Source organism: Helianthus annuus, chromosome 15, assembly GCF_002127325.2.
Source record: "Helianthus annuus cultivar XRQ/B chromosome 15, HanXRQr2.0-SUNRISE, whole genome shotgun sequence".
Lineage (NCBI taxonomy): Eukaryota > Viridiplantae > Streptophyta > Magnoliopsida > Asterales > Asteraceae > Helianthus > Helianthus annuus.
The window spans coordinates 35,088,446-35,113,042 of NC_035447.2; the positions used below are offsets into that span (position 1 = coordinate 35,088,446).

The following is a 24,597-nucleotide window of genomic DNA, read 5'->3' on the forward strand; positions in this document are numbered from 1 at the left end:
TACTCCTTTCCAAGGAGAAACTTTCAATAGTACTTTGTCTCCGACTTGGAATTCTAATGGCTTACGGCGATTGTCCGCATAACTCTTCTGACGATCTCTAGCAGTCTTCAGTCTTTCCTTGATTTGCGATATCTTGTCAGTAGTTTCTTGCACAATCTCTGGTCCTGATAACTGACTTTCTCCTATCTCTGCCCAACAAACGGGAGTTCTGCACTTGCGTCCATACAGTGCTTCGAATGGAGCAGCTTCGATGCTCGAATGATAACTATTGTTATAGGAGAATTCAATTAATGATAAATGGCTATCCCAATTACCACCAAAGTCAATTACACATGCTCGGAGCATGTCTTCCAGGGTTTGTATCGTCCTTTCACTTTGTCCGTCTGTTTGAGGATGATATGCAGTACTCAATTTAAGTCGAGTTCCGTTTGCTTCTTGGAAACTTGTCCAGAAACGGGAAGTAAAACGACTATCTTTATCCGATACAATGGAGAGTGGGACTCCATGTAAGGATACTACTTCATCTACATACAACTTGGCTAACCTTTCCATGCTAAAGGTTTCCTTCATTGGTAGAAAATGAGCTGATTTGGTTAACCGATCCACAATTACCCAAATAGCATCATTACCTTTTCTGGTTTTGGGTAACTTAGTAACAAAATCCATTGTTATGAGTTCCCATTTCCATACAGGCATTTCTAACTGTTGTAGTAGTCCTGAAGGTTTCTGATGTTCGGCTTTAACTTGTGAACATGTTAAACACTTAGATACGTATTCGGCTATATCCTTTTTAATTCCTATCCACCAAAAATTATTTCTTAAATCTTGGTACATCTTATTATTTCCTGGATGTACAGTATACCTAGATTTATGAGATTCTTCTAAAATCTTATTTCTTAATTCTCCTTGCCTAGGTACCCAAATTCGTTTCTTGTGGAATCTCTAAATTCCATCTTTTCCTTGTTCTAATTCCTTTAGATAACCTTTCATTCCTTCGGCATCGTCCTTGATTGCCGTTCCTTGAACTTCCTTTATTTGTTCAATTAAATCTAATTGTAGATTTAACCTAAGAGCACGGACTCGCTTTTGCTTTTCATGATATTTACGACTTAAGGCGTCGGCAACTACGTTCGCCTTTCCTTCGTGATATTGAATATCACAGTCGTAATCACTTAAGATTTCCATCCACCTTCTTTGCCTCATATTTAACTCTTTTTGCCCAAATATATACTTTAAACTCTTATGGTCCGTATAGATAGTAAACTTACTTCCATACATATAATGTCTCCAGATCTTAAGGGCGAAAATTATGGCTCCTAACTCTGGATCATGAGTTGTATAATTTTCTTCGTGCTTTTTCAATTGCCTAGAGGCATACGCAATTACCTTTTTGCGTTGTATCAACACACATCCATATCCTAATTTTGAAGCATCACAGTATACTTCAAAATCCTCAATTCCTTCGGGTAAAGCTAAAATTGGAGCATTCGTTAACTTGTGCTTTAGAATCCTAAAAGCTTCCTCTTGTCTAGATCCCCATTCAAACTTTACGGCTTTACAGGTTAGCTTAGTTAAAGGTACAGCTATCCTAGAAAAATCTTTAATAAATCGTCTATAATATCCAGCTAAGCCTAGAAAACTTCTAACTTCCATAGCCGTTTGTGGAGCTTTCCAATTCGTGATTGCTTCTATTTTAGCAGGATCTACGTGAATTCCTTCGTGATTCACCATATGACCTAAAAATTGCACTTCTTGTAGCCAGAATTCGCATTTTGAGAATTTGGCATAAAGCTTTTCCTTTCTTAACAAAGTTAAGAGTGTATGCAGGTGCTCACAATGTTCCTCCTGACTTTTGGAATAAATGAGTATATCGTCAATGAATACGATTACAAATTTATCCAAGTATGGTTTACAGATTCTATTCATCATGTCCATAAATGCAGCTGGAGCATTTATTAATCCAAAGGGCATGGCTGTAAACTCATAATGACCATACCTAGTTCTGAAAGCAGTTTTAGGTATGTCCTCCTCTTGTACTTTCAACTGGTGATATCCAGATCTTAAGTCTATCTTAGAGAAATACCTAGCTCCTTGCAACTGATCAAAAAGATCATCAATCCTAGGTAATGGGTATCGATTCTTAATTGTAACTTTATTCAATTCCCTATAATCGATACACATTCTCATGGATCCATCTTTCTTTTTCACAAACAACACTGGTGCACCCCAAGGGGATGAACTAGGTTGTATGAATCCTTTGCTTAGTAATTCATCTAATTGCTTTTTCAATTCTAGCATTTCAGTAGGTGCTAATCGATAAGGTGTCTTAGCTATTGGTGTAATACCTGGAATTAAATGAATTCTAAACTCTACTTCCCTATCAGGTGGTAAACCAGGTAATTCTTCAGGAAAAACATCTGGGTACTCTGAAATTATAGGGATGTCCTGGAGTTCCTTACTTTTAGTGTTAATGATTACAGAATCATATACACCATTTCTTGTTTCCTTGAATAACTAGCCAATTTCATTACTGAAATGAATTTCAGTGGCTTCCGAGGTCTATCTCCTATAATTAGAATTACTTCTCCTGTGGGAGTACGGATTTCTACGGAATTCTTATCACACAGGATTCGGGCATGGTTGGCTATTAACCAATCCATTCCTAACACTACATCGAATCCGGCTAAATTCATAGGTAACAGGTTTGCAGAAAACTTATGACCTAACAATTCTATTTTTACTTCTTGCAAAACCTTGTCTATGTTGACAGAATTTCCATCTGCCGTTTCAACAGAAAAGATCTGCCTAAGGGTATTTAGAGGTAAGTTAAGAGCTTGGCAGAATGCAGTATTAATGAAACTTTGGTTTGCACCAGAATCAAATAATACTTTTGCATAGACGTTATGCACTAAGAACGTACCCGCTATCACGTCTGGAATGAGTTCGGCTTCTTGAGTGGTCAGCTGGAATGCACGAGCATTTTTCTTAGTAGTTCCTTCAGTCATTTTAGCTCTACTGTCTGCTGGTTTAGCTAACTTAGGACATTCAGACTGGAAATGTCATGTTTCTCTGCAGTTATAACAAACTTTTGTTTTCCTTCTGCAGTCTTCTTCCCGATGTCCTTTCGCCTTGCAGAAGTTGCAAAATATATTGCACTGTCCATAGTGTTTCTTTTTGCAATTTCTACAGAAAGGAGGTGACGAGTATTGCCCGGTTCCTCTTTTCTTGAATTTATTGCTATTATTACCTACGCGGAATCCTTGGGTAATCTTCTGAGCCAATTCCTTCTTGCGATCTTCTTCTCTGGTGCGGACTAGTTCATCAGTTAAGGTATTAGCTAATTCCACCACATCGTCAATCGTGCGTGGTCTCGCAGCTTTAACGATGTTACGGATTTCTCCAATTAATCCCTAAATATAACGGGAAATAAGTACCGGTTCTGGCGAAGCCAGGGAAGGTACCACTCTCGCATATTCGAAGAATGTCGAAGTATATCCTCGACAGTCTACACCTAACATACGATGACTCAGGAACTTGTTTGCCATTTGTTCCTTCTCGTATTCGGGACAGAATTTTCTTTCAACAAGACGCTTAAACTTCCCAATTCATTGCATATGCCACCCTTCTTCCTTTTGCTTGGAGCACCGTGTTCCACAATTCTAACGCCCCTTCTTTGAACAAGTTTGATGCATACATCACTTGATCTTCTTCAGCACATTTACTTATTGCAATTACTGCCTCGGTTTTCTCTAACCAACGCAGTGTTGCAGTTGCCCCTTCATTACCTGCAAATTCTGCGGGTTTACAGGCAAGAAATTCTTTGTAAGTGCAACCAGGCGTTGCAGCTTTCATTCTTTTAGGGAGTGGGGCCTGTTGCGGATCATGATCGTCATGATTGCCGCCTCCATTTATGCTGTTACTGCCGTTATCTTCCTGAATACGTTTACTAGGAAGTAATTGTGGTTCAGCCACAATTTCTGGAATAGCATTGGCTATCCCTTGAGCAATAAAGTGTTCAATATCTTGTCTAGTTATATATTGATCTTCCTGATTTTGCTCAGACTGATTTACTTCATTAACTGGTTCACTATTAGCGTTTTCCATCTGCTAATTAGAATTTATTAGTGTCTAATTATTAATATCAAAATCACAGATACATACACAGAAAAAACACATAGATCAGCATAACATGCAAACATAGTCAAAATTGTCGATGCCTCGACTTCTGTTTTGTTTCATATATTATACCTGCTTCGATACACACTTTTTATCTTACAGTGTTTTATTGCCCATTTTACAGAATCAGTTTTACTATATTAGTTATAATACAAACAAACTTTTCCAAACCCCTCCTATCTTTTTGGTTCACTGGCAGTTTCAGTAACGACGTTCCCTCTCGTCGTACTTCCAAGAGATTTGCTCCCCCATTTCCCGAATCCTATTCCCGGTGCCTATCAGTTCTTCACCAAACTGACGTAACTCAGCTAAATTTTCATAGCTCATTGGCGGATTAGGGACAGGTTCTGGATCAAACTGTGGGAGAAAACTATAGGGACTATTAATTATATTTTGGAATTGCCAGTCATTGGTCCACCATTCCTCCATTTGGCCTAATGGTCGGGTGTGAACTAGTGGATCTGGAATAGCTGGTCCTAGGTTTATTGGGAATTGGGCTGTAGCAGGATAAGAAAAGAGATTATTGTTGATAGGCTCTAGAACATCACAATTATCCAGTAGGCGGTCTATTTCGTCCTGGAATGTGATTTCCTCAGACTGTTTAGAGCTTTCTCCGATCTTTATTCCCTTTTGCTTTAGGTCTATCCCTATCTCTGCTGGTTTGGAACTTTCTCCGGTTTCTATTTCTTTTCCCTTGCTCACACTCACAGGATTTTCTATTTTAGGGAGTCTCCTAGGTTTCCTTCTACGCACTTTTCGCCACCCTACATATCTTCTCTTCTTTTTAGGTTTGGCTTTTTCCAGCGGTGGAGCTTGGAATTCCAGAGGTTCCTCTATGTCAGCAATGTAACCAGTGAAGTTGTGGGAGACTTCAATCGGTACAGGATAGAGGTTGAGATTCTGAAATGCTTCCGACATCTCATTCATGCTGTACGGCATATATGCAAAATGCACAAAATGCTAAGTTAAAACTTTGAAACAAAGCTTAACAAATAAACATTTTTATTGCATACCAATTTGTACAACATACAGCAAACAGAACACACTCAGATCTATTTATTTATTTACTAGGAAGTAAATATTTCTAGGTTTAAAGCTTAAAGATTTGCATTTTCTGCTACAGTGGCGAGCAGATACAGATTTGCCCATTTTTCATCTAAATTATTTTCCCCTGGTGGTTTATTATTAATTTCCTGAATTTCTGGGTTAAACCTCACTCTCTTGGTTTCGGGTTTCTTTTTCTCTTGACCTTTTCTAAGGATTGAATTCCTTTTCTCCGGTGTAAGTGGGTTTTCATAATTTGCCTTACGGACAAAGATTCCCTCTTCTAAATTGGTGGGAGATTTGGAGGAAGAGGTTCCCTGTTCTTTAGGTGTACTATCTAATTTGCGATAGATAGCAGAAATCTTTTGTTTACCCATACTGTAATTTTAACAATTAATCAGTTAATAAGCATATATTCACAGAATGACAAATAAAACTTTCGATAAACTTAAATTAATTAGAACAATGAGCTTAATCAGTAAGCTTAAAACAGTGGCTCTGATACCACCTTTTCCTGTCACGGCCCCCGACCCGGTTTGACCCGTTTCAGGAGCCGCGGGACAGGAATCCCGTGGTATTTGATTTAGGCGACAGCGGAAGTCTTTTTAAAACAGGATCTTTTTAATAATTTAAACTGCTCGTTTCATAATTTAGGGATAAATTCCCGAAATTTACAATACTGTGATTTCTCAGGGAAATCTTTATTTTCAAAACATGTTCATTTATTTATTTACATTGAGCCACTTTTCTAAGCTGGGAGTGCTCCACGGCACTTTTCTTTGCTCATACCAGATCACCTGAAACATGTTTGAAAAAGGTTTTGTCAGCGGGGAAATACTGAGTGAATCATTCAGTTTACTAAAACGACTCGTTTGTTATAATCTACAGTATTAAGGGGAATTACAATGTTTCTGATATCAAACCAACTACCCACAGTATTTGTCACTCGACCATCCATTGGCTAGCCCATTTGTCCAATGGTGTCTGTGACTGTGGTCTGATCACCCCTTGGCCACCCGTTTGTCCAAGTGTGATGGGAAATAAGTAATGTATACAAAACCCCACATACCGGCTATAACTTGGTGATTACATAGACTTAATCCCTGTAATTATAACTTTGAAAATAACTTGGAGTTTTGTAAAACAGTTGACTCACAAACTGCGAGAAAAGAGTTTATAAAAGTGGAATGACTCACATTGCAGATTTACGAGCAGAGTATAAGCTTTACTGATTAGCCTTCTAACCTAGTTTAAATAACAATGCACACACAAACGGGATTAGTAACTAATTCAGCAGTTACGTCAATTCACGAGATTAAACCCTCACAACTATTATCAAGTGCAATACTTAACAATTCAATGGATTCACAACGAATGACAAAGCATAGTCCGAATTCGAACAGCACTCAAACATTCAAGTCGAAATCACAATGAATAACAAAGTACAAGCTCAATTTGAGCAGCACTCGGACAATTGTTGGATAGTTATAATCGATCGGACGTTGAATCGTAATAGCGATCGAGTTATTACCCTGATTGCGGCAGCACCTCGTGATCGTGTGTGTTTAATTGTGATATAACAGTGATATCTCGACGTCTACAGCAGCTATTTACATCGTTTTAACTTCAACAGTCAAGTGCCAAGGTCGGCTATTTATAGCAAGTTTTGGGACCTCCTTACGGACCGTAAGCCCGAACCTTTACGGTCCGTAAGCTAAGTAGTCTAATTCATAGGCAGCCTAGACTCGGTTGTAGCTTGGGTGACTCAACTTTTCAACAAATCAGAACAAAGCAACGTTTTAATTAAGATAATTATCAACTAGGGTTTACCCCCCTCGAGTTTTAGGGGCCCTGATCCTGATTCCGATCATTCTGAAAATTTTAGGGCTAGTGCAGAATTACTTGGGTGTCTTAATTAGGGTTTCCTTATTAACTAATTATTATCCTAACTATTGATTTTAGTGGCAGTTGTTACAGATGATGAGGAGAGTCAAGATGGAAAATCTGTTTCTTCTGAAAGTAGTGATGATGAGGAAATTGAACAGATAAATATTGGAAAAACTCATTTATCTTCTGACAGATTTGAGTTTTATTTTGCAGAAAAATTGAAGAAACTGAAAGAGAGGAAAGCTGCAAAAGAATTGAAAGAAGTCAAAGTGATTGAGAAGATTGTGGAAGTGGAAAAGATAGTTGAAGTTGAAAAGATCGTGGAGGTCGAGAAGATTGTTGAAGTTACGAAACCATGTCTCACATGTTTGGAATCTTGCAAACAGTGTGAAGTAAAAGACGAGAGGTTTAGTGAATCATAAAAGATGAAAGAAAAATTGTTGTTTGATGTGAAGAATTTGAAAGAATCATACGATGTTTTGAACAGAACAGTGAATAATTTGCAAACGACAAACACTGAAAGAGAAAAAGCGTTAAAAATGTTGAATGCAACAATGATGTCAAAGCAGAAAGAGATTAAATTTCTACATTGAAGAATGTGCGAAATGGAAGCAAGAGCTGGATACTGAAAAGACTGAAAATGAAAGAATCAGACGGTTACTGAAAAGTTATACATGTTCTGATTACTTAATTGACAGAATTTACCCTACTGTTGCAGGTTTTGAGGCATTTAAAGATGAACAGCCAAAGAAGAAGAAGGATACTGGTAAGAAACCGTGTGTTAGCTATAACAAGTGTCCGCCTCCGATTTGGGAAGAGTACTCGCCTAGAAAACCTAACGAGGAACAACTAAAAAAGGCGGTCAATATAAAGTTAGAGTCCGAGATAACTGATGTATTACCCGACAACATTGACATTATGTTCACAGCGTCCGACACAGCTCATGAGTCCGAATTAATTAAAACAATGGTTGATCAGGTGTTGGATAAGGATGAGGAGTCAGAGTCTAAGTCCGAGTCCGAAAGATCATGTTTGTCAGTCGGGAGTTCGAGTTCGTCCGGGAAAAGTTCTAAATCGTCAGGAAAACGGGTGTACAGTAAAGAGTTTTTGTTGTCAAAATCTAATTTGAATGATGAGACATTTGAAGTTGCATATACTTTGAATGATTCTGACAAATTATATTTTGATAAAGAGTTTCCAATAAGAAGTGTTAGATTTGAAACGATCAAAAAGGTTTTCAAAATGACAGAAATTAATATTTCTGAAATAAAAGATTTAAATCTTAAAGAAAAACCTAAAAAATACACTTCAAGAGTTCAACAGCGGCTAAACAAGAAAAAGAATTACAGTTATGGTTTAGATTTTCAAAAGAAACCAAATTATAAGTGTAATTTCAAAAAGAAAGGATTAGGTTTTATTCCACCTGAAAGTTATAAAAATGAAAAATCTTCTAAAAATACAAAATTTGTTTCAGGACCGTCTGCTGAAGAGGAGAAGAAGAGCTCATTCTGGAGACAATCAAATCAAGAATTTCTTGCTGAGAATAGGAAGAATGAAGTTCAGAGAAAAGAAACCAGAACCTGTTTTAGATGCAATGAAGTTGGTCACATTGCATGGAATTGTCCTAAATCAACCAAGACAAAACAGGGAGTTTCTGGAAAACTAAAAGAAGCTGTTGTCGATAAAACCGAACCACCAACTAAGAAGTTTAAAGTGTTTAAAAACTCTATATATGAAGTTGGTGAATGTTCGAAAAGATTTTACCGGAGAAGTGCGAAACTTGACAACCAGAAGTGGGTTGTTAAGAAATCTGAAGTAAAATCTGGTGATGAATCTGATTCCACAAAATCAGAGGAGCCACAATTTGATGAGAGTGATGAAAACTCAGTTCCTTCAATGGATGATGAGAACTTTCCACCATTGAGAACTGAAAATTTTGATGTTGAAAAAACTTTTAATGGAAATGTGAAGAAATTTTTTGGAAAGATGGTCGATGGGAAGGTTAAAGGGGTTAAAGACTTTTATGCTAAAAAGAAAGCAACTTATGCCCCAACTAAATCTGAATTGAAATCACCCAAGGCTGGTCAGGCCTGGGTGGACATTTTCTTTAATTGAACATCTGACTACGCCGGAGATCCCAATTTTGTAATCGTGGATCAGGAATCGGCATCATTCTAGTTTTTGAATAGATTGTTTGAAAGATTTTGAATGAGTTTAAATTTTACAGGTTGAAGGACTATGCCGGAGCTTCCAGGTAGGTAAGCGTGAAGCAGGAATCGGCATCTTGATTGGTAACATGTATTTGTGTAGATGTTTATTCCTACATGTGGTTAAATGTTTTGAAAATACTTACAAGTGGTAAGAAGTTGATTCTGATAAATTGATTAACTCAAGGTCATTGAGTTGAACTTGATGATATCTTCATACAAGTGATTGATGAACAATATGATGAACCATACCCCTAACTTACAAAGTGAATCTACAAGTGGTAAAAACAAACTTATTTTCCGGAAAAATCATTTTGATTAAAACAAACTTAAGTGTTTTGAAATCTAAATGAGAAAATAGTTTGTTGAAAGGGGGAGTTCTGATTGTTTATGCCAAGTGGATGGCGAATTGAGGCGATTTGATATCGGTTGTCATGTTTCTGTACAGTTTGTTTTCAATTTTCTTTAATGTGTTTGCATTTTAGGGGGAGTAGAAAATTTCAGAAAATCCAAAAACATTAGAAAATTTGAAAAAGCCAAAAACATGATAAAACAAAAATGAGTTTTGTTGTGAAAAAGAGGAAATGATAGTACATCAGTGGACTGTCACAACATGCTAAAGAATTGGAAAGTTAAAATGTGATAAACAATTTCACTGAGGATATGCCAGTAGGTTTTTGCACATTTAGTAGATTGTAACGAGATATAAATCTAAAAATTCAAACTTGCTTATTCTGTGGGTAACAATTTCTTGGATATATAGGTAACCCCTGAAATCTTGTTTGAAAGGTCCCTTATTCTGAGATACTAGGTCTTTATGCTCAGTGATATCTGGGGTATTATCCCGGGACTCCTGCTGTATGGAAATACTGACCTAGTCCCCGGATAATACTTTTTGCAAAATGCTTGAAAAAGCGCCGCCCTCAGCAAATTGATGAAACAATAAAATTGATAGTCATTGCTGTTGTAACAAAAGATCCTCTAGAGGGGACACACCAAAAAGTCGAGCCGTCATCTCTCTGCTGAACGGAAGTTCTGACCTGAGCTCTCACGGTTTCGCTTCTAACCCCTGACAGATATCATCTGTGGTATACTCACCTGTAAGACTGAATATTGGGATCTGGATACAGGAGTATATTCAAGTAGTGGGACACGCGAATAAGTTTAAGTATCTAAAACATCAACATCGTATCTCGGATCAGTAGAACTTTGTGTGAAAATTTAAGTGGACAAATATACTGACAATCTAGGTGAATTGTTTAGAACTTAAAATGAAATAAAGCTTAACGGTGTTGGTGACTTGTCTCAAAAACTGATATGATCCTCTTACACAAACTCACAAAAATATTGTTTGTAAATATTTCTTTACTGCATTACATTTTTTTTATTTCAAAATCCAAAAAGATTTTCAGTGTGTTTTAGCATAAAGTTTCAAAAATCCAAAAAGATTTTCGACAACTGGTATTGAAAAGCTGATTTTCAAAATTCTGAGTGCTAAACTTGATGAGTATAATTTGAGGGGGAGTTTGTTTTTAAAACTGATTATTTTTTGATCAAATTTTCAAGTGGTTCATCATATTGATATGAAAAATCATTTTTGTTTGGTTTTGAAGGAGAGTCTGAGTTAGTGCATGTTTTTATTTTTGAAATGTGTAAGTAAGAGAAATTTACTATGAGGTAGAGTTTATGCAAGTTTAAGTTTAAGCTAGGTGATGATCCTGAGCAGAAAGAAAGTCTGAAGAGCCAGGTCATTCGATCCTGACAAGCTTATGGTTTAGAGAGCAAGGTTACAATACCTGAGAACTCAGATTGTGAAAGTCAGACAACGATCCTAAAGCTGATGATGCTGATGAACTGAAGAAATGCCGGCATATCGCAAGGGGGAGTCTGAAGACCCGCAAGAAAAGATTGAGAGACTGAAGCTCAGAGACAGATCAAGACTGAAGATGCGAAGACTCGACACTTAAGACTCGTCAACATCTGAGGGGGAGTCTGTTAGTGCATGCATCTGTCGACTTCGTCTAGTATCGAGTCTTAGACTAGGATTGTTAGATCAGGGCACATTGTACGAGAAAATGTCAAAGTTTAGGTTGTTTAGTGGCTGATTTCGCTCCAACCTACATATGTAGGTGATTCCGCCTGAAACGGTTTCGAGCGGAATCACAACCTTCTAATTCCGCTCCTACCGTTGATATGTGTTTTCGAGCGGAATCAAGACCATATATATAGGTGTCTATGAGCGAAATCAGGTAACTGTTCCTTGTATTCCATACCGAAGTGCTGCCGGTGTGAGAGTTGACTGTATAAGCTGTAATATCAATCAAATCAGTGATTTAAGTGAATTGCTAGCTGTTTCTACATCAGTTACTTGTTTTTCGCACCTGTAACTGACAAAAACTCCTCTGATAGACTCGTTCGGGTCAACTAACGATCCTACAGTCCATTCAGGACCCGGTTATAAGAGTCGGATTAGATTAATTGACACACCACAAGTATATGCCCACAAGAGATGTGAGATATCGTTTATACATACGCAACTGTCAGGTGTATGCCTACACCCCGTGCTTAAGCCGTGGCCATTTCTAATAAATGAGCCGAGGATATCCAGGACATGGTCATTAACCCCCCAAAGGCATTGCATCAAACAAGACAGATTAAAACGGGTTATTTCAATAGCTTAACCACTAACCGATTAAACATTCCATACCCGACCAAGCGGTATTATTATAATACCGTATCCCAAGCCCGTAGAACGGAAAATAAGTTAAAAATATTTACCTGAGCAAAAATATAAATTTATCCTCAGCCGTATAACAATCAGCAAGTACAAGTATCTTTTACTGGGCTCCTAATCTGGAACGAAGGTTTTAATAACCTATTAGATTCCTAATAGGTCTTATTTAAGTTATAACTTAGACCGGTTAGTTTTAAAGAAAGGTTTATGGTTCAAAACGCAAGATTAAGCAAAGATTTAGAATGTGATTTAGACCCAACAAGTATGAAGACTTGTATAAAATGGGTAAACTAAATTCATTCTGGATTTTAAAGTGAAAATGATAAGGTTTGGCCCGTTTCGGTTAATTTATGCGAACTAGTCGCATAAACCGTACCGAACGCGAATATGCATAACGGGTAACCAAAAGAGTCATGTACATGTTTCACAAGTTAATATGCTTTAATTAAGTTATGATATCAGTAGGATACCTTCCATTATGCCCAAAACGAATTTTAAAATCAATTTAAGCCCCGAAGGGGTATTTTGGTCATTTTAAGGTTTATAAAAGAGGTTTAAATATAAACTGAAGATCTGGTCCAAAACCTTCTGAGAAAATATTTATTTTATGTGGTTATAACAGCAAGATATCATACATACGTGTACTTAATTGTTTATGGCCAAACTATGCACCGTAGGGGTATTTTGGTCATTTCACATATGCTTTAAGGGTCAAATTTGGAAATCTGAGTTCAAGACTTAAGCTTACTATTAAAATATACAAATTTATTTATAACATCAGTAGGTAACAAGTTTTTGGCATTAGATATGGTTTTAAACTATACTATGCGCTTAATAGGCGTAAAAGTCGGTATTTGACGATATTTGAAATGTTTATAAAATTTTGAAGTCCTGATCAGTTCATACAGCTTAAAATATTTTATTTATCATATGAAATCAGTAGGAAAAGGTTTGGTATCAAAATGATACATAAAACTCATTTAATCAATGAAAAGGGCAATTTCGTCAATACCAAATTTACACTAGAACTTTATGTTTTGATCAGTTTAAAATTCAACAAAAATTTTCAAAAATCCCTAAATATTATATCTTAACAGTTGGTATAAAGTTTGGTGTCAAAAATTGGGTTTAAATAAGTTTTATGCCAAAAATGCCGTTTAATTAATAAAAAGCTTTCATTTTACGATATCGCGCATAACTTCTATTTTAGACCACAAACTGATGTCAAAATTTTAGGACATACTTTAATATTAATAAAGGTTTTTTTCCTCTCACATTTTCAAAAACCTCGTTTTTATATCAAAAGGGCAAAATGGTCAACTTTTAAGCATTTAACGGAAACATGTAAATGATTCAGATTTTCTAAAGGACCATGTAATATAACCTCTGTGGGTTATCCTAACATATAAAATGGTCACAAAGGAACCCTAAGGCATGACTAAAACTAAGCTAATTCGGGTCAAAACTGAAAGTCAAAGCAAAAGTCTACTTTTGCGACTTTCGGTTGCGAACCGAGCCTAAACTCAGAATTGTCGGGTTGAACATGCCTAAACATGTTCTTATATTATTTACCAAGTTATTTAAGTGTTAAAACATGTTCCATAACTTCAGTATTATCAGTTATGAATTATTTTGCAAAAACAGTCCCGTTTTGACTTTTCTGTTAATTAGTTTGACCCGACAATTGACTAAGATGATGTGATAATTAGAAGGTGCCCTTTTAAGGGTTTAACACCTACATAATTACCAACACATAGCCACTTTCAATTCGAATAATGGCTGGACTGTTTGTGATTAATAACAATGTCAAAGCAGAATTACGTCAACTTTGACTTTCAGTCATTATACTAATGAAAACTTAATTACAGAGGCTAAGTACACTTATAAGAGTCTTTAGCACGAAAATTAAGACTAAGAGAGCTTCCTTCCAAGGTAGGATGCTCCAGAGAATGAAATTGAGAGCTCCAAAGCTTGAGAGAGAGTTGAAAGTATGAAATTTGAGTTTGTAAGTGGGAATGGCAGCCAAGACTTCACCTATTTATACTAATTGAGGGTGCCACCAGATCAATACAGGTGTTATGGCTCTTCCTTGATCATCACATGTGTCCAAAATGGTTTTTAAAACCATCAAACAATCCATAGATTCGATCAAAACCATGCAAGGGTGATAAGAGGTGCAGTGACCTGCACCTGTGCATGCTTCTGCCCAGATCAGGCCGTCGCATCGCGCGACGGCAGTGGGTGGTTGTTGTGGCGTGACGCCACCATAGGGATAACCAGCTCAGCAAGTTTCAAACTTGACATTTTCACCCTCTGAACCTTTTAAAACGCAATATCTTTCATTTTAAGCACATTTAACCCAAATAATTTATATTCTTGTGATCCTTAGAGAATAACCAATCATTGCTAGGTCCGGTTTCGTCAAATGATAACCGAATACACAAGTTTTGCCTCGTTGACGCTTTTAACCCCTTAATTACGGAAGTTAACGTATTTATCTCAAACGATATCGAAACCTTGTGAAATTTTCGCCACTTATTCTAGGGAGTATAATTAATCGTTACAAAGCTCCGGGTTCGTTAAAAGGTCACTCAGATTTATTACTTTAACATGTTGACACATTTAACCCTTGTGTCTTGTAAACTTTCACTTTCTTCCACAAACGGTTCCATACGTTTCATAATTTATTCATTTAAGGGTATACACGTCGTGTAGGGTCGTTGAAAGGCTAAAATTTCAAATGTTGACACTTTGGATCCTCTTACACACATACTTTATTCGTTTGTCGACTTTAGTCCTGCGTAATCAATTCGTTACACGTTTAAAGTTCATGACACGTGTCGATACTATATAGTACATGATTTTGCGAGGTGTTACATAATGTAATAATCAAATTACAAGTACATCAAATACATTTATAGAGTCTAATAGGATTTACCAAAATTGATCCCCAAGTTAAGTCCATATATGGCCTTAATCCAATAGGGTTAGGGTTGTTTGCCCTAGACATGTGTGCCTCTATCACCCTCGATTTGAAGCTGCCCACAAGCCAACACCCACCCGACTAGAGGGACTGATACGCGCAAAATGCAACATATAAATTATATCAATTGTGGCATAAAACTAACCCTTTTTTAGTACTAATGTTGGAAAAAGTGTGCTTTTGTCTTCCTTTTGTATTTTCAGGATTAAATGAGCTCAAATTAACAAAAGAAGCAAAAAGACAGCAAAATCTAACATAAATACAAGAAAAGGGACAAAAGTGGATTGCTCGACCCCTCGACAGCATCCTCCCAAGCAAAACAAAGAAGACAGAAGACTGAACACGCCCCGTGCTCAGCGAGCACGGGGCCGTGCCCAAGAAGCAGTAGAAAAGACAAACTAATAGAAGCTTCTATTGCCCACCACAGGGCCGTGCCCACCGGACACGGGGGCGTGGTCAGAGTACTGCAGGCGCATTTATTGTAATTGCGAATTACAATTAATGAAAAGAGAGAGTGTCAGACGGACACAGGGCCGTGCCCAGGCTTCTCTTCAGCCTATAAATAGGAGTGCTTGGAGCCATTTCAACTCATCCCTTGGCACACCACCTCTCTCACACTTCACCCACCACCCACCACCATCACAACACCATCATCCATTGTCCATCATAGAGTGTGTGAGTCGTCTCGGGATCCAAGATTGATCGTAAGAGTTCTTGACAATCAAAGGCCATGTTTGCCTAAGTCTCTTACATCACTTGGTGAAGACAAGTGTCTAGTGTAATACTTTTTATTTTTAATCTTTTGCACTTTTTATTTGGTTTTTTATTAATGACTTTAATAACTAGTTTCTTATGTTGAAGGTGATTCTTCCTTATCGTTTGTCCGTGTGTCTTGACATTATTTTACTGTCTATATAAAATAAAAGATTTTCACCATTCATATCTCCACGGTCTATATGGAGGTATGTTGGCTACCTGGTCGGGGGTTAAGGGAACGGTTTGGTAAGAGTCTTGCCCTTGTTCAGCGTTTAGAGGTCCTGCAAGGGACCTGGGTCAAATTTAGTAGGATCTCCTTCAATACCCAAAGGTATTGGATGGCGGGGATCCAAACTCTTTGACCCCCTCATAAGTTAAACTACTATTAATACTATAACCCGGCTACTTAGGACTGTATCCCTGCTGACTCAGACTACTTAGTCGAAGGTAACGTCGCCTTCAAAAGAGGGGCCTACCATAATTTGCATTAATAACTTAATTAATTATCTTTCAACAATCCGACCCTTTAGGATTGTATCCTTGCTGACTCAAACTACTGGGTTGAGGGTAACGTCACCTTCAAAAGAGGGGCCTACTACAATAACTAAGATAATCTCTTAAACAGGTGCAAAAGTGCGAAAATAATCAAAGGTTACACTATACACGAGTCGGATCCAAGTGATTTATCTTGTCTATCTGTTTTTATTTTTATTTTTATTTTTCAGCATTTAGTTAGTTTTATTTTCTTAGTTTTAAAATCTTTTCTAACATTTTGATTTGATTAGACGTTGAGGATAAACCGGTACTAAAAGCTCTTGTGTCCTTGGACGACCTCGGTATCTTACCAACACTATACTACGTCCACGATGGGTGCACTTGCCCATATATGTGTTTACTGTTAGTAAATATCGTGTTTTATAAATTTAAAACTTGGCTAAAAAGTGTAAAAAGGGCTTAAAATATATACCTAAAACATATACACACTTGCACGCATTAGGGACCGAGAAATTAATAGAGTACAAAACTTATCTTCAAGCTTTACCTTCTCTACCAAACCTAACTTACTAGATATCATTTACATATACATGTACATATTGCATTCATATATATAAAAAAAAAAAAAAAAAAAAAAAAAAAAAAAAAAAAAAACAGTGTTCTTTAGTCCTCAGGCCTCCCAAATCAAGACACTTCTAACTAGGGATGGGGTGTCAATCGTGATATGTTGAATAATTTAACTTGACCATGACCTAAAGATTTAAAAGTGTATAAACCCAAATACAACTCGTTTAACCCATTTATCTAATGGATCAACATGTCAATGAGTTGTAAACAAAATCTTTCAAGTTGGAAACATGCTAAACGAATTAGAGGTTTATTGTAAACAAGTTAGCAGGTCGTACGATTAAACTAAATAGGTCAAACCAAATGTGTTAAACATGTCAGACCAAATACGACCTATTAAATCAAATCACGTTAGTCCAACTTGTTTCTAAACCCAAACTTACCAAAGCTTCTTACGTACGTGTTTTATTGTTAACCCACTATCTCTTCAAAACTTATAAAAGAGTGTGTGAAAAAGACCAATTTATGCAATCATAGTCTTTAAAAATCGAAAAACCGACCATGAAAAATGGTTATTACTAATTCCAAGTCAGCAAACCGGTCTATTTGTGCACAAACTATCCCTTTTTGAGTTTTTCCCCAAAATTTACACACGTTTGTTTCGAAAATTCCACCCCCTTTTATCATCCACCACCGTTCCAATTTTCCCCAATAATTCAATTTCCAGTGCAATGGATTCCACAATCGAGTAATCAAATTCGGCTTACAGGTAATTTGAAATCGAATTTTTGGTTCTTTTTTAGTTTGTTACGCATGCGATGGGTTTCAATTTAGGGTTTTCGCGTTTATACGAATTGGGGTTTTCTTGAAATTGTTACGCATGCGATTGTTAGCTCTGCATGCTTGTTTGTTTGTAGGATTGTTGGGTTTATAGGTTTTGGGTTTTTTAACGGTTAGTCGGTTTGGATCGAGGTGAGATTGCATGTGGGTAAATTAGGGTTTATGTTTGTTTTGAGTTTATAATTTGTGTTCTTGAGATTAGTTTTGAAAGTGATAGCATTGTGGATGGTGTGTATGACTGCATGGAACTTGATGGTTTTAGTTCTGTTATGTAACATGATGTAATTGATCCGAGTACACTAGTGTCGGTTATTAGTCGTCGTTGACGACGTGTTATATGAACACGATGATAACATACTGTTCGTAATCACAAGTTAGTAATGTAAAGGAAACTTATTTAGGGTCGTGATATATTCGTCGTATACATAATACACACATGCTTGATTTTAGATAGTGTGAGGCGCTTCGAAGCATTTACGATTTGAAAGCTGAGGTGTGAGGCGTTGCTCTATGTACAACTAAATAAGGTTTTTGTACAACCAGAAGCTGCGTCTCTTTCGTCTTTTTACATATCAGATTCTTTTTTTTAAGGGAATCATTTATACAATCTTTCATCCTTTTGGTTGTATATAGATAGTGGTGTTTTCCAGATCATCTCGTACGCCTTGTACCTCAGGCGCGTTTTTTTGTCACACTCCTGAGATGGCTAATGTAACTACGTCCTTGGTTTTAAAAAGTGCGCCTAGGCGCAAGGCGCAACAAGGCGCATGGCCTGGGGCTTTTTTGCTTCTCGCCTTGTTTAATTACAGGAAGCGACCAAAAGGCTCATTTTTTGGCGTTTTACTGCATAAAAATGTTGTACCTTGGGTTTTTTGACTTGTACATGTAATTAAAATGGTATAAAAGCCTTACTTATAGCTATATTTTGGTTAAAGGAAGCTAAAAACCTATGGGATATGTATGGGATATATAAAAAAAATTATATAAACATCTTGCGCCTCGGGTACGAAAAGCCCACCGCTTTTGCGCTTCGCGCCTCAATTTTAGACCTCGTCGCTTTTGTGCGCCTCTCGCTTTTTAAAACCAAGACTACGTCATGGATTTGATTTTTTTAAATGTATCTTTTTTTCTATCTCTAACTGTACATGTTCTCATCTTCGGTGACGATTCGTAGGAATGACTTGTGCAGCACAACCGATAAAGACAGAGTTAAGAGAATCGTTAAATTGTAAATGTGGAATCCAGAAGAAATTTTCGAAGACATTTAAAACACATTTGATATAGTCAATAGCTGAGGAAAATAGACGATATGAAGACCTTAAGTAGATGCAGGAACAATATTGAAGCGGATAACGTAGTTTTGATTGACGTTGATACTTACGATTACAATAACGTTATTATACTTGACATACCCGAAAGTCATACAAAGAAACAAGGAGGAGGTTCGAATGACAAGAGTCACAAGACTCGGCCGAGGACATATATTTACATAGATGACGACGACGACGATGGTGATGAAAGCCCTTGCGACCATAATGCCGGTGCGGATGTAAATGGTGAAAGAAATTTCGAAAACGGTGCTTCGTCTAGCAGAAGATACGGTTCGGAAAATCCCTCTCCGGTAAAGCTATCGAAGGGCAAAAGAACGTATTCCGGAAGAGGTTTTAAAACACAATCGGATAGCGATTCGTCGGATGATGACGGTCCGGATTGCGAGTTTATGGAGGATTTTTCGGGAAAGCTACGAGAGGAGTGGGAAAGAGCGTCGTTGAAGAGAAAAGGCGTTGTACAGAATGATCATGTGAATTCTTCTATGCCGTACGCCGACATGCGTAGTGAGGTTGGAGTGGATAAAACCACGCAACATGATCAAGGTTCTAACGTTAATGGAGATGTTGATGGTGGTAAGGATGATTTACCGCTTGGTGAGACGCCTGAAACTAGTAGTGAAGAGGAGAATGAAAAAAATGATTTGGAAATTGCGGCCACCGTTAATGATGAGGATGATGTCGCTGTTGAGAATTCGATTATTGGTGAACGTGAAAAGCTTAAAGAGACTGATGAATATAAACGGGCACTAGAAGAAGAATTGTTAGCCAGACAAGAAGCCTTACAAAGACAGGTAAATACTACATGTTTAATTAATAACATAATCACACGATTGGAAAATGGATGGGTTGGGTGACGGCTCAAACGGCTATGTCTTGGTACGAGTAAAAAATGGCTCTGTCAAATTCTGTTGATCCGAATTGCGGAAAATTGTTATTGTTTGTTTTTATAAATGGTGTGGGAAATGTGATTACGAAAAAAATATTAATTTATAAACATTTTGTCAACTTTTAAATAAAAAAACTTGTATTTAACTTTTGCAGGCAGAGGAAGCTCAACAGTTGCGTCGTTTGCTGAAAAGAAAAAAGGCTGAAGGCTTACGTTTATTAGACATGGAGAGAAGACAGAAGCAACGTGTCGAAGAAATCAGGGAAAGTCAAAAAAAGGTTTGTAGAACGAATAAACACTACTGTTATGTTGATGACGATGATAACTACTATCGTTAATATCTATTGTTCTCGTTTTCCAGGATGAAGAAAATATGAATTTGAAGGAACAATACCGCACGGAAGTCATACAGGATCTTAAAAGGCTGGAAATTACTTGTCTTGATATGGCTTCGTTGTTGCGTGGTTTAGGAATCCAAGTTGGTAACGGTCCTGTTGTCTTTCCGAATGAGGTTGGTTGCATACTTATAACTCTCTCATTTCTTAAAGAAAGTTATGTGGACCTAAGAATCTATGATGACGATTTCAGGTGCGTGTGGCTTATAAGCGAGCATTACTGAGCTTCCACCCAGATCGAGCTTCAGGGTCAGATATGCGACAGCAGGTCGAGGCTGAGGAAAAGTTTAAGCTTATTTCTCGGATGAAGGAGAAATTTTCATTATGATGTGTTTGTAAAGTTTAAGCTTTTATTTCTTCACAAATCGACTAGATCCTTTGTTTTTTTTTTATTTAGATTACATGCTTTTTGTATAATGCATTGGTCTACAATACTTCAATGCGTTACAAAGTACTTGCTTGAGTTTAAACATGTCGTACTTTGTTTTACCAAATCGTACCGATTTGTCATGTACACGTATTGGTGTTAAGGTTTATATATTACTAGGTTATGTATTTCTTTCCGGTTAAGTACATGGGTGGTCGGTCACCCACAGAATATTCAGTCCCTGTGGTTTTTATGTGTTGCATGTTTGATTTTTAAGTATCGAGTTACATGATTGGTTTTCACTCGTCACTTGCGGGTAAACACAGATGGTGTATGGGTGTTAAGTTTTCTGAAATCATCTACATATGGAAAATTTTCACCGAAGCGTGACATTTTTTATCACCGATAGATCAATGATGAAATGTTCTTTGACAGCTCACCCACAGAATGTTCACCAGCAGAACATTGACTGGATGTTTGTCGCAGCTACCTCTTTAATTACCGAGAACAACTAAAACTGAGACGAACTTGTTTACAAATCGTTATCCTTTAGTTGTTGCTAAGGTTGTCCATAACTACTAACAAATGCGGTTGATATTGATGTATGGTACCAAAAGATCATTGATAAATTATCACTTGGGTATTAGGGACATACGTCTGATCAACGACAGAAGTTTCACAGACATACTCCGAGCAGGCTTCCCTAGCGCTCATTTCACAGCATGTCACAAGTATAAATCTATTTTAAGTATCGGCATCTCATTCATTTTATCTTTATTTCGAACATTTCTGAGTTCCTTCAGATAACTCTTATTATAAAATGTGAAAAAAATTCCCAACTAATTTTTGTAACTGGTTTTTGACTTGTTTTACATTGGTGGTGAAAGTGTGAAACATCATACGACACTCAACTTGAAATATTTGTCTCCTTAATTTTAACAAATCATCTCAGCCATAACTATTCTTACATATGAACATATCTATATATAAAATTATAAACTGCAACAAAGTTCATCTTTCATGCAGAGGACAATCAGCATAACCAAGCCCTCTACGCGTAGTTGGGAATATGGTGAACAAAAAGCTCGCCAAAATCCCAACACCCAACGGCAAATTCATCATTACAACACTCAAATTCGCACCCGAATGAGGAAACATGCACCTTTGCACATCGATATCGCTAAAAGCAAACACCAAGAACACAACAAGAGAAACAAAAGCATGAACAACATCAATGCCATTGATTTTTAACCTTTTCAACCCCTCTACATCTTCATCATCATTTGCTGCTTTTACTTCTTGTTCACAACAATGGTGGTGAGTTCCATAAGAACCATAATTAAATATATAAAACCCTTTGAAGGTTGCAATACCATAGTAAAGTTTTTTATCAAAGGGGTCAATGAAGCTGTCAGTGAAGGAGGATAAGAAGCAAATGATGGACGAAACGCCGATTAGCGAGGAGGTGAGATAGCGGTTTACTGGTATGCAAGTGGTGCCACTATTGGTGAATGATGGAGTGAGGGCTCGGAAGGCTAGAACCATGCTGGTTGGAAGGAGGTTGGCTAGGTTGGATGCAGCGGCTAAGGTCTTGTGGACCGGGTGAGCCAAGTTGCGGCAGTTCGGCCGCCTTGGCCGGCCGGAAGGCCTGTGCGGTGGTGGCAAGTGTTCTTGTTGTGGAGATTGGTTAGCCATGGTGAATGAAATAAATGGGACTGTTTCTAATTTATATTTATGTTCAACATAGAGTGATAACGTTATTAATTTAAAACTTATGGTTATTGTTTGATCATATTACTACAAAAAAGATCATATTGTTAGAAATTTAACAATGTAATAGATGATAATAGTATCCACACGTTTTCTTTGCCGAGATTATGATCATTGATGTATTAGAATTTTGGAATTTGGGACACAAAAAACACGAGTGTCGAGTTATGTTTTTGGTCATTTCATGCACGTGGATGTTATTTTTTCATACATATAAGTTTGGCTTTCTATATATACTTATAGAATTTTGTTAGCTTAATTCAACCTCGCCTTCAAAAATGTTAAAAAACATTTGGGCCTTGAGTGAGATAAAAGAACCAGACCATACCCGCCTTATAATATAAACTCATCAATTACATATATAAAAATTAAAAACCCATAATAGGACCATATGGCCAGGGGTCACAATGTAATTTGTATATACAAAAAAGTATATTTATATAATTCAATGGATGTACTATAACCACTATAACGATACTAAGTTAGTAACAATAATCTAGAGTATATCGATCAATATGAAGTTTTTTTTATGAAAATTTATTGTTAAAAATAGAACCCTACATCAAAGTAACTAATGCATTTAATTGAAATGGTAAGTAATGAAATAAATTTTAAAAAAATAAAAAGTTGAAACGACATGCACTTGTATTATGATTTTTAAGCATATAGCAAAAGAAAATAGACCTTGATCTTGTTGAGCTTTTCAAGCATTCAGTTTTACAAGAAAAAGAAAACAAATTAAATTAAGGGAAGGGAAGGCTCAAACTATCTACACGTAGATAGCAAACTCAAAAAGGTGTTTTTTTTTTCTATGTGTATACCCTGTAGTGTCGAGCTGTAGATAAAACATGGCGTTTTGGTCCAGTCAACCAGACAAAGACTGACAGGTGTCTGACGGATCTGTTGACCGGACCAAAACGCCGAGCTTTAGCCGCGTTTTGGTCCTGTCAACCAGACCGGGTGTCAGTCTTTTGTTTGGTTGACAGGACCAAAACGCGGCCAAAGCTCGGCGTTTTGGTCCGGTCAACAGACCCGTCAGTCTTTGTTTGGTTGACCGGACCAAAACGCCGCGTTTTGGCCACAGCTCGACACTGCAGGGTGTGCATATAGGACAAAACACCTTTTTGGTGTGCCAATAGGCAAATGGGTGTGCAAATAGGTACACCCTAAGGGAATATGTCACAGAATAGTAACCAAGTTTTAAAAGTGTTCTAATTAGTTCACTCGTATCGTTTTTGTCTTAATTAGATAACTTAACATTCAAATCGAGTTATGTCCTTTTTTCTATGTGTCAAGAAAAAAAATGAAGAATAAGATGTTAGGGCCGGATTTTTTTAATATATGAAATTATATTTATTAAAAATAAAAACACTTTAATTACATTAAAAATTAAAAAACAAGTTACAATCCACGTCATCACTCAAAGTTAGCATCAAATAAAAGGGAAAAAGAAACAAAAATCCACATCACCATGGTTACTTATGAAATAGAATGAAAAAACCCTTAATTTTAATGAAAAATGAATATTGAGTGACCTGATTGAAACACTTTTGAAACTTGAGTGACCTAATTGGAACACTTTTAAAACTTGAATTAAATGTCATTTTAGTCCCTGTGATTTGGGTTATTTTACCAGTTTAGTCCAAAAATTTCATTTTTCGCCTGTGGGTCCAAAAAGGTTTCACCATTACCATTTAGTCCACTAGGTTAACTTCGTCAATTATTTCTGTTAACGAGAAGGGCAATTCGGTCATTTTATATGGCCAAATTGCCCTTCTAGTTAACAGAATTACATATAAAATGAGCGAATTGCCCTTCTCGTTAACATAAAAATAGATGAAGTTAACCTAGTGGACTAAAATGACAATGATGAAAACTTTTTGAACATACAAGCGAAAAATGAAACCTTTGGACTAAATAGACAAAATAGTTCAAACCACATGTACTAAAATGACATTTAACTCAAACAAATTCTTATTAAGTTTTAGTTGGGCAGTAGATTAAATAACTAAAAGCCCATTAATAGAAAATTAGGGCATGGCCAATGAGGTGGTGGTGGAGTGGTAAGGGAGAGATTTGGTGTTCTAAGTGACCCAAGTTCGATTCGTGTCCTCCCCATTATTTTCTACGGCACCTGGTGATGATGAGAGACTAGAAGA

General features: G+C 36.9%; 2 protein-coding genes across 2 annotated transcripts; one reads left to right on the forward strand and one right to left on the reverse strand.

Moving 5' to 3' along the window:
• Nucleotides 1-17,440: 17,440 nt before the first annotated feature.
• LOC110921018 (probable serine/threonine-protein kinase kinX) lies at nt 17,441-20,864 on the forward strand. The gene is made up of 5 exons (XM_022165279.2): nt 17,441-17,618; nt 18,864-19,811; nt 20,062-20,184; nt 20,268-20,417; nt 20,495-20,864. Exons 2-5 carry the CDS (start codon nt 18,999-19,001, stop codon nt 20,627-20,629), a joined length of 1,221 nt encoding a protein of 406 aa, XP_022020971.1. The 5' UTR covers nt 17,441-17,618; nt 18,864-18,998; the 3' UTR covers nt 20,630-20,864.
• Nucleotides 20,865-21,679: 815 nt separating this feature from the next.
• Nucleotides 21,680-22,363, reverse strand: LOC110925448 (protein DMP10). Its single transcript, XM_022169403.1, has one exon. The coding sequence runs from the start codon at nt 22,361-22,363 to the stop codon at nt 21,680-21,682; it is 684 nt and encodes a 227-aa protein (XP_022025095.1).
• Between the last annotated feature and the right edge of the window lie 2,234 nt (nt 22,364-24,597).

Bases quoted from the DNA above. Each gene is read 5' to 3' on its own strand.
- LOC110921018 (XM_022165279.2), top strand. From the start codon at position 18,999: ATGAAGACCTTAAGTAGATGCAGGAACAATATTGAAGCGGATAACGTA. The intron at 19,812-20,061 runs GTAAATACTACA...TAACTTTTGCAG, and splicing joins AAGAAGCCTTACAAAGACAG to GCAGAGGAAGCTCAACAGTT. The intron at 20,185-20,267 runs GTTTGTAGAACG...CTCGTTTTCCAG, and splicing joins TCAGGGAAAGTCAAAAAAAG to GATGAAGAAAATATGAATTT.
- LOC110925448 (XM_022169403.1), bottom strand. From the start codon at position 22,363: ATGGCTAACCAATCTCCACAACAAGAACACTTGCCACCACCGCACAGG.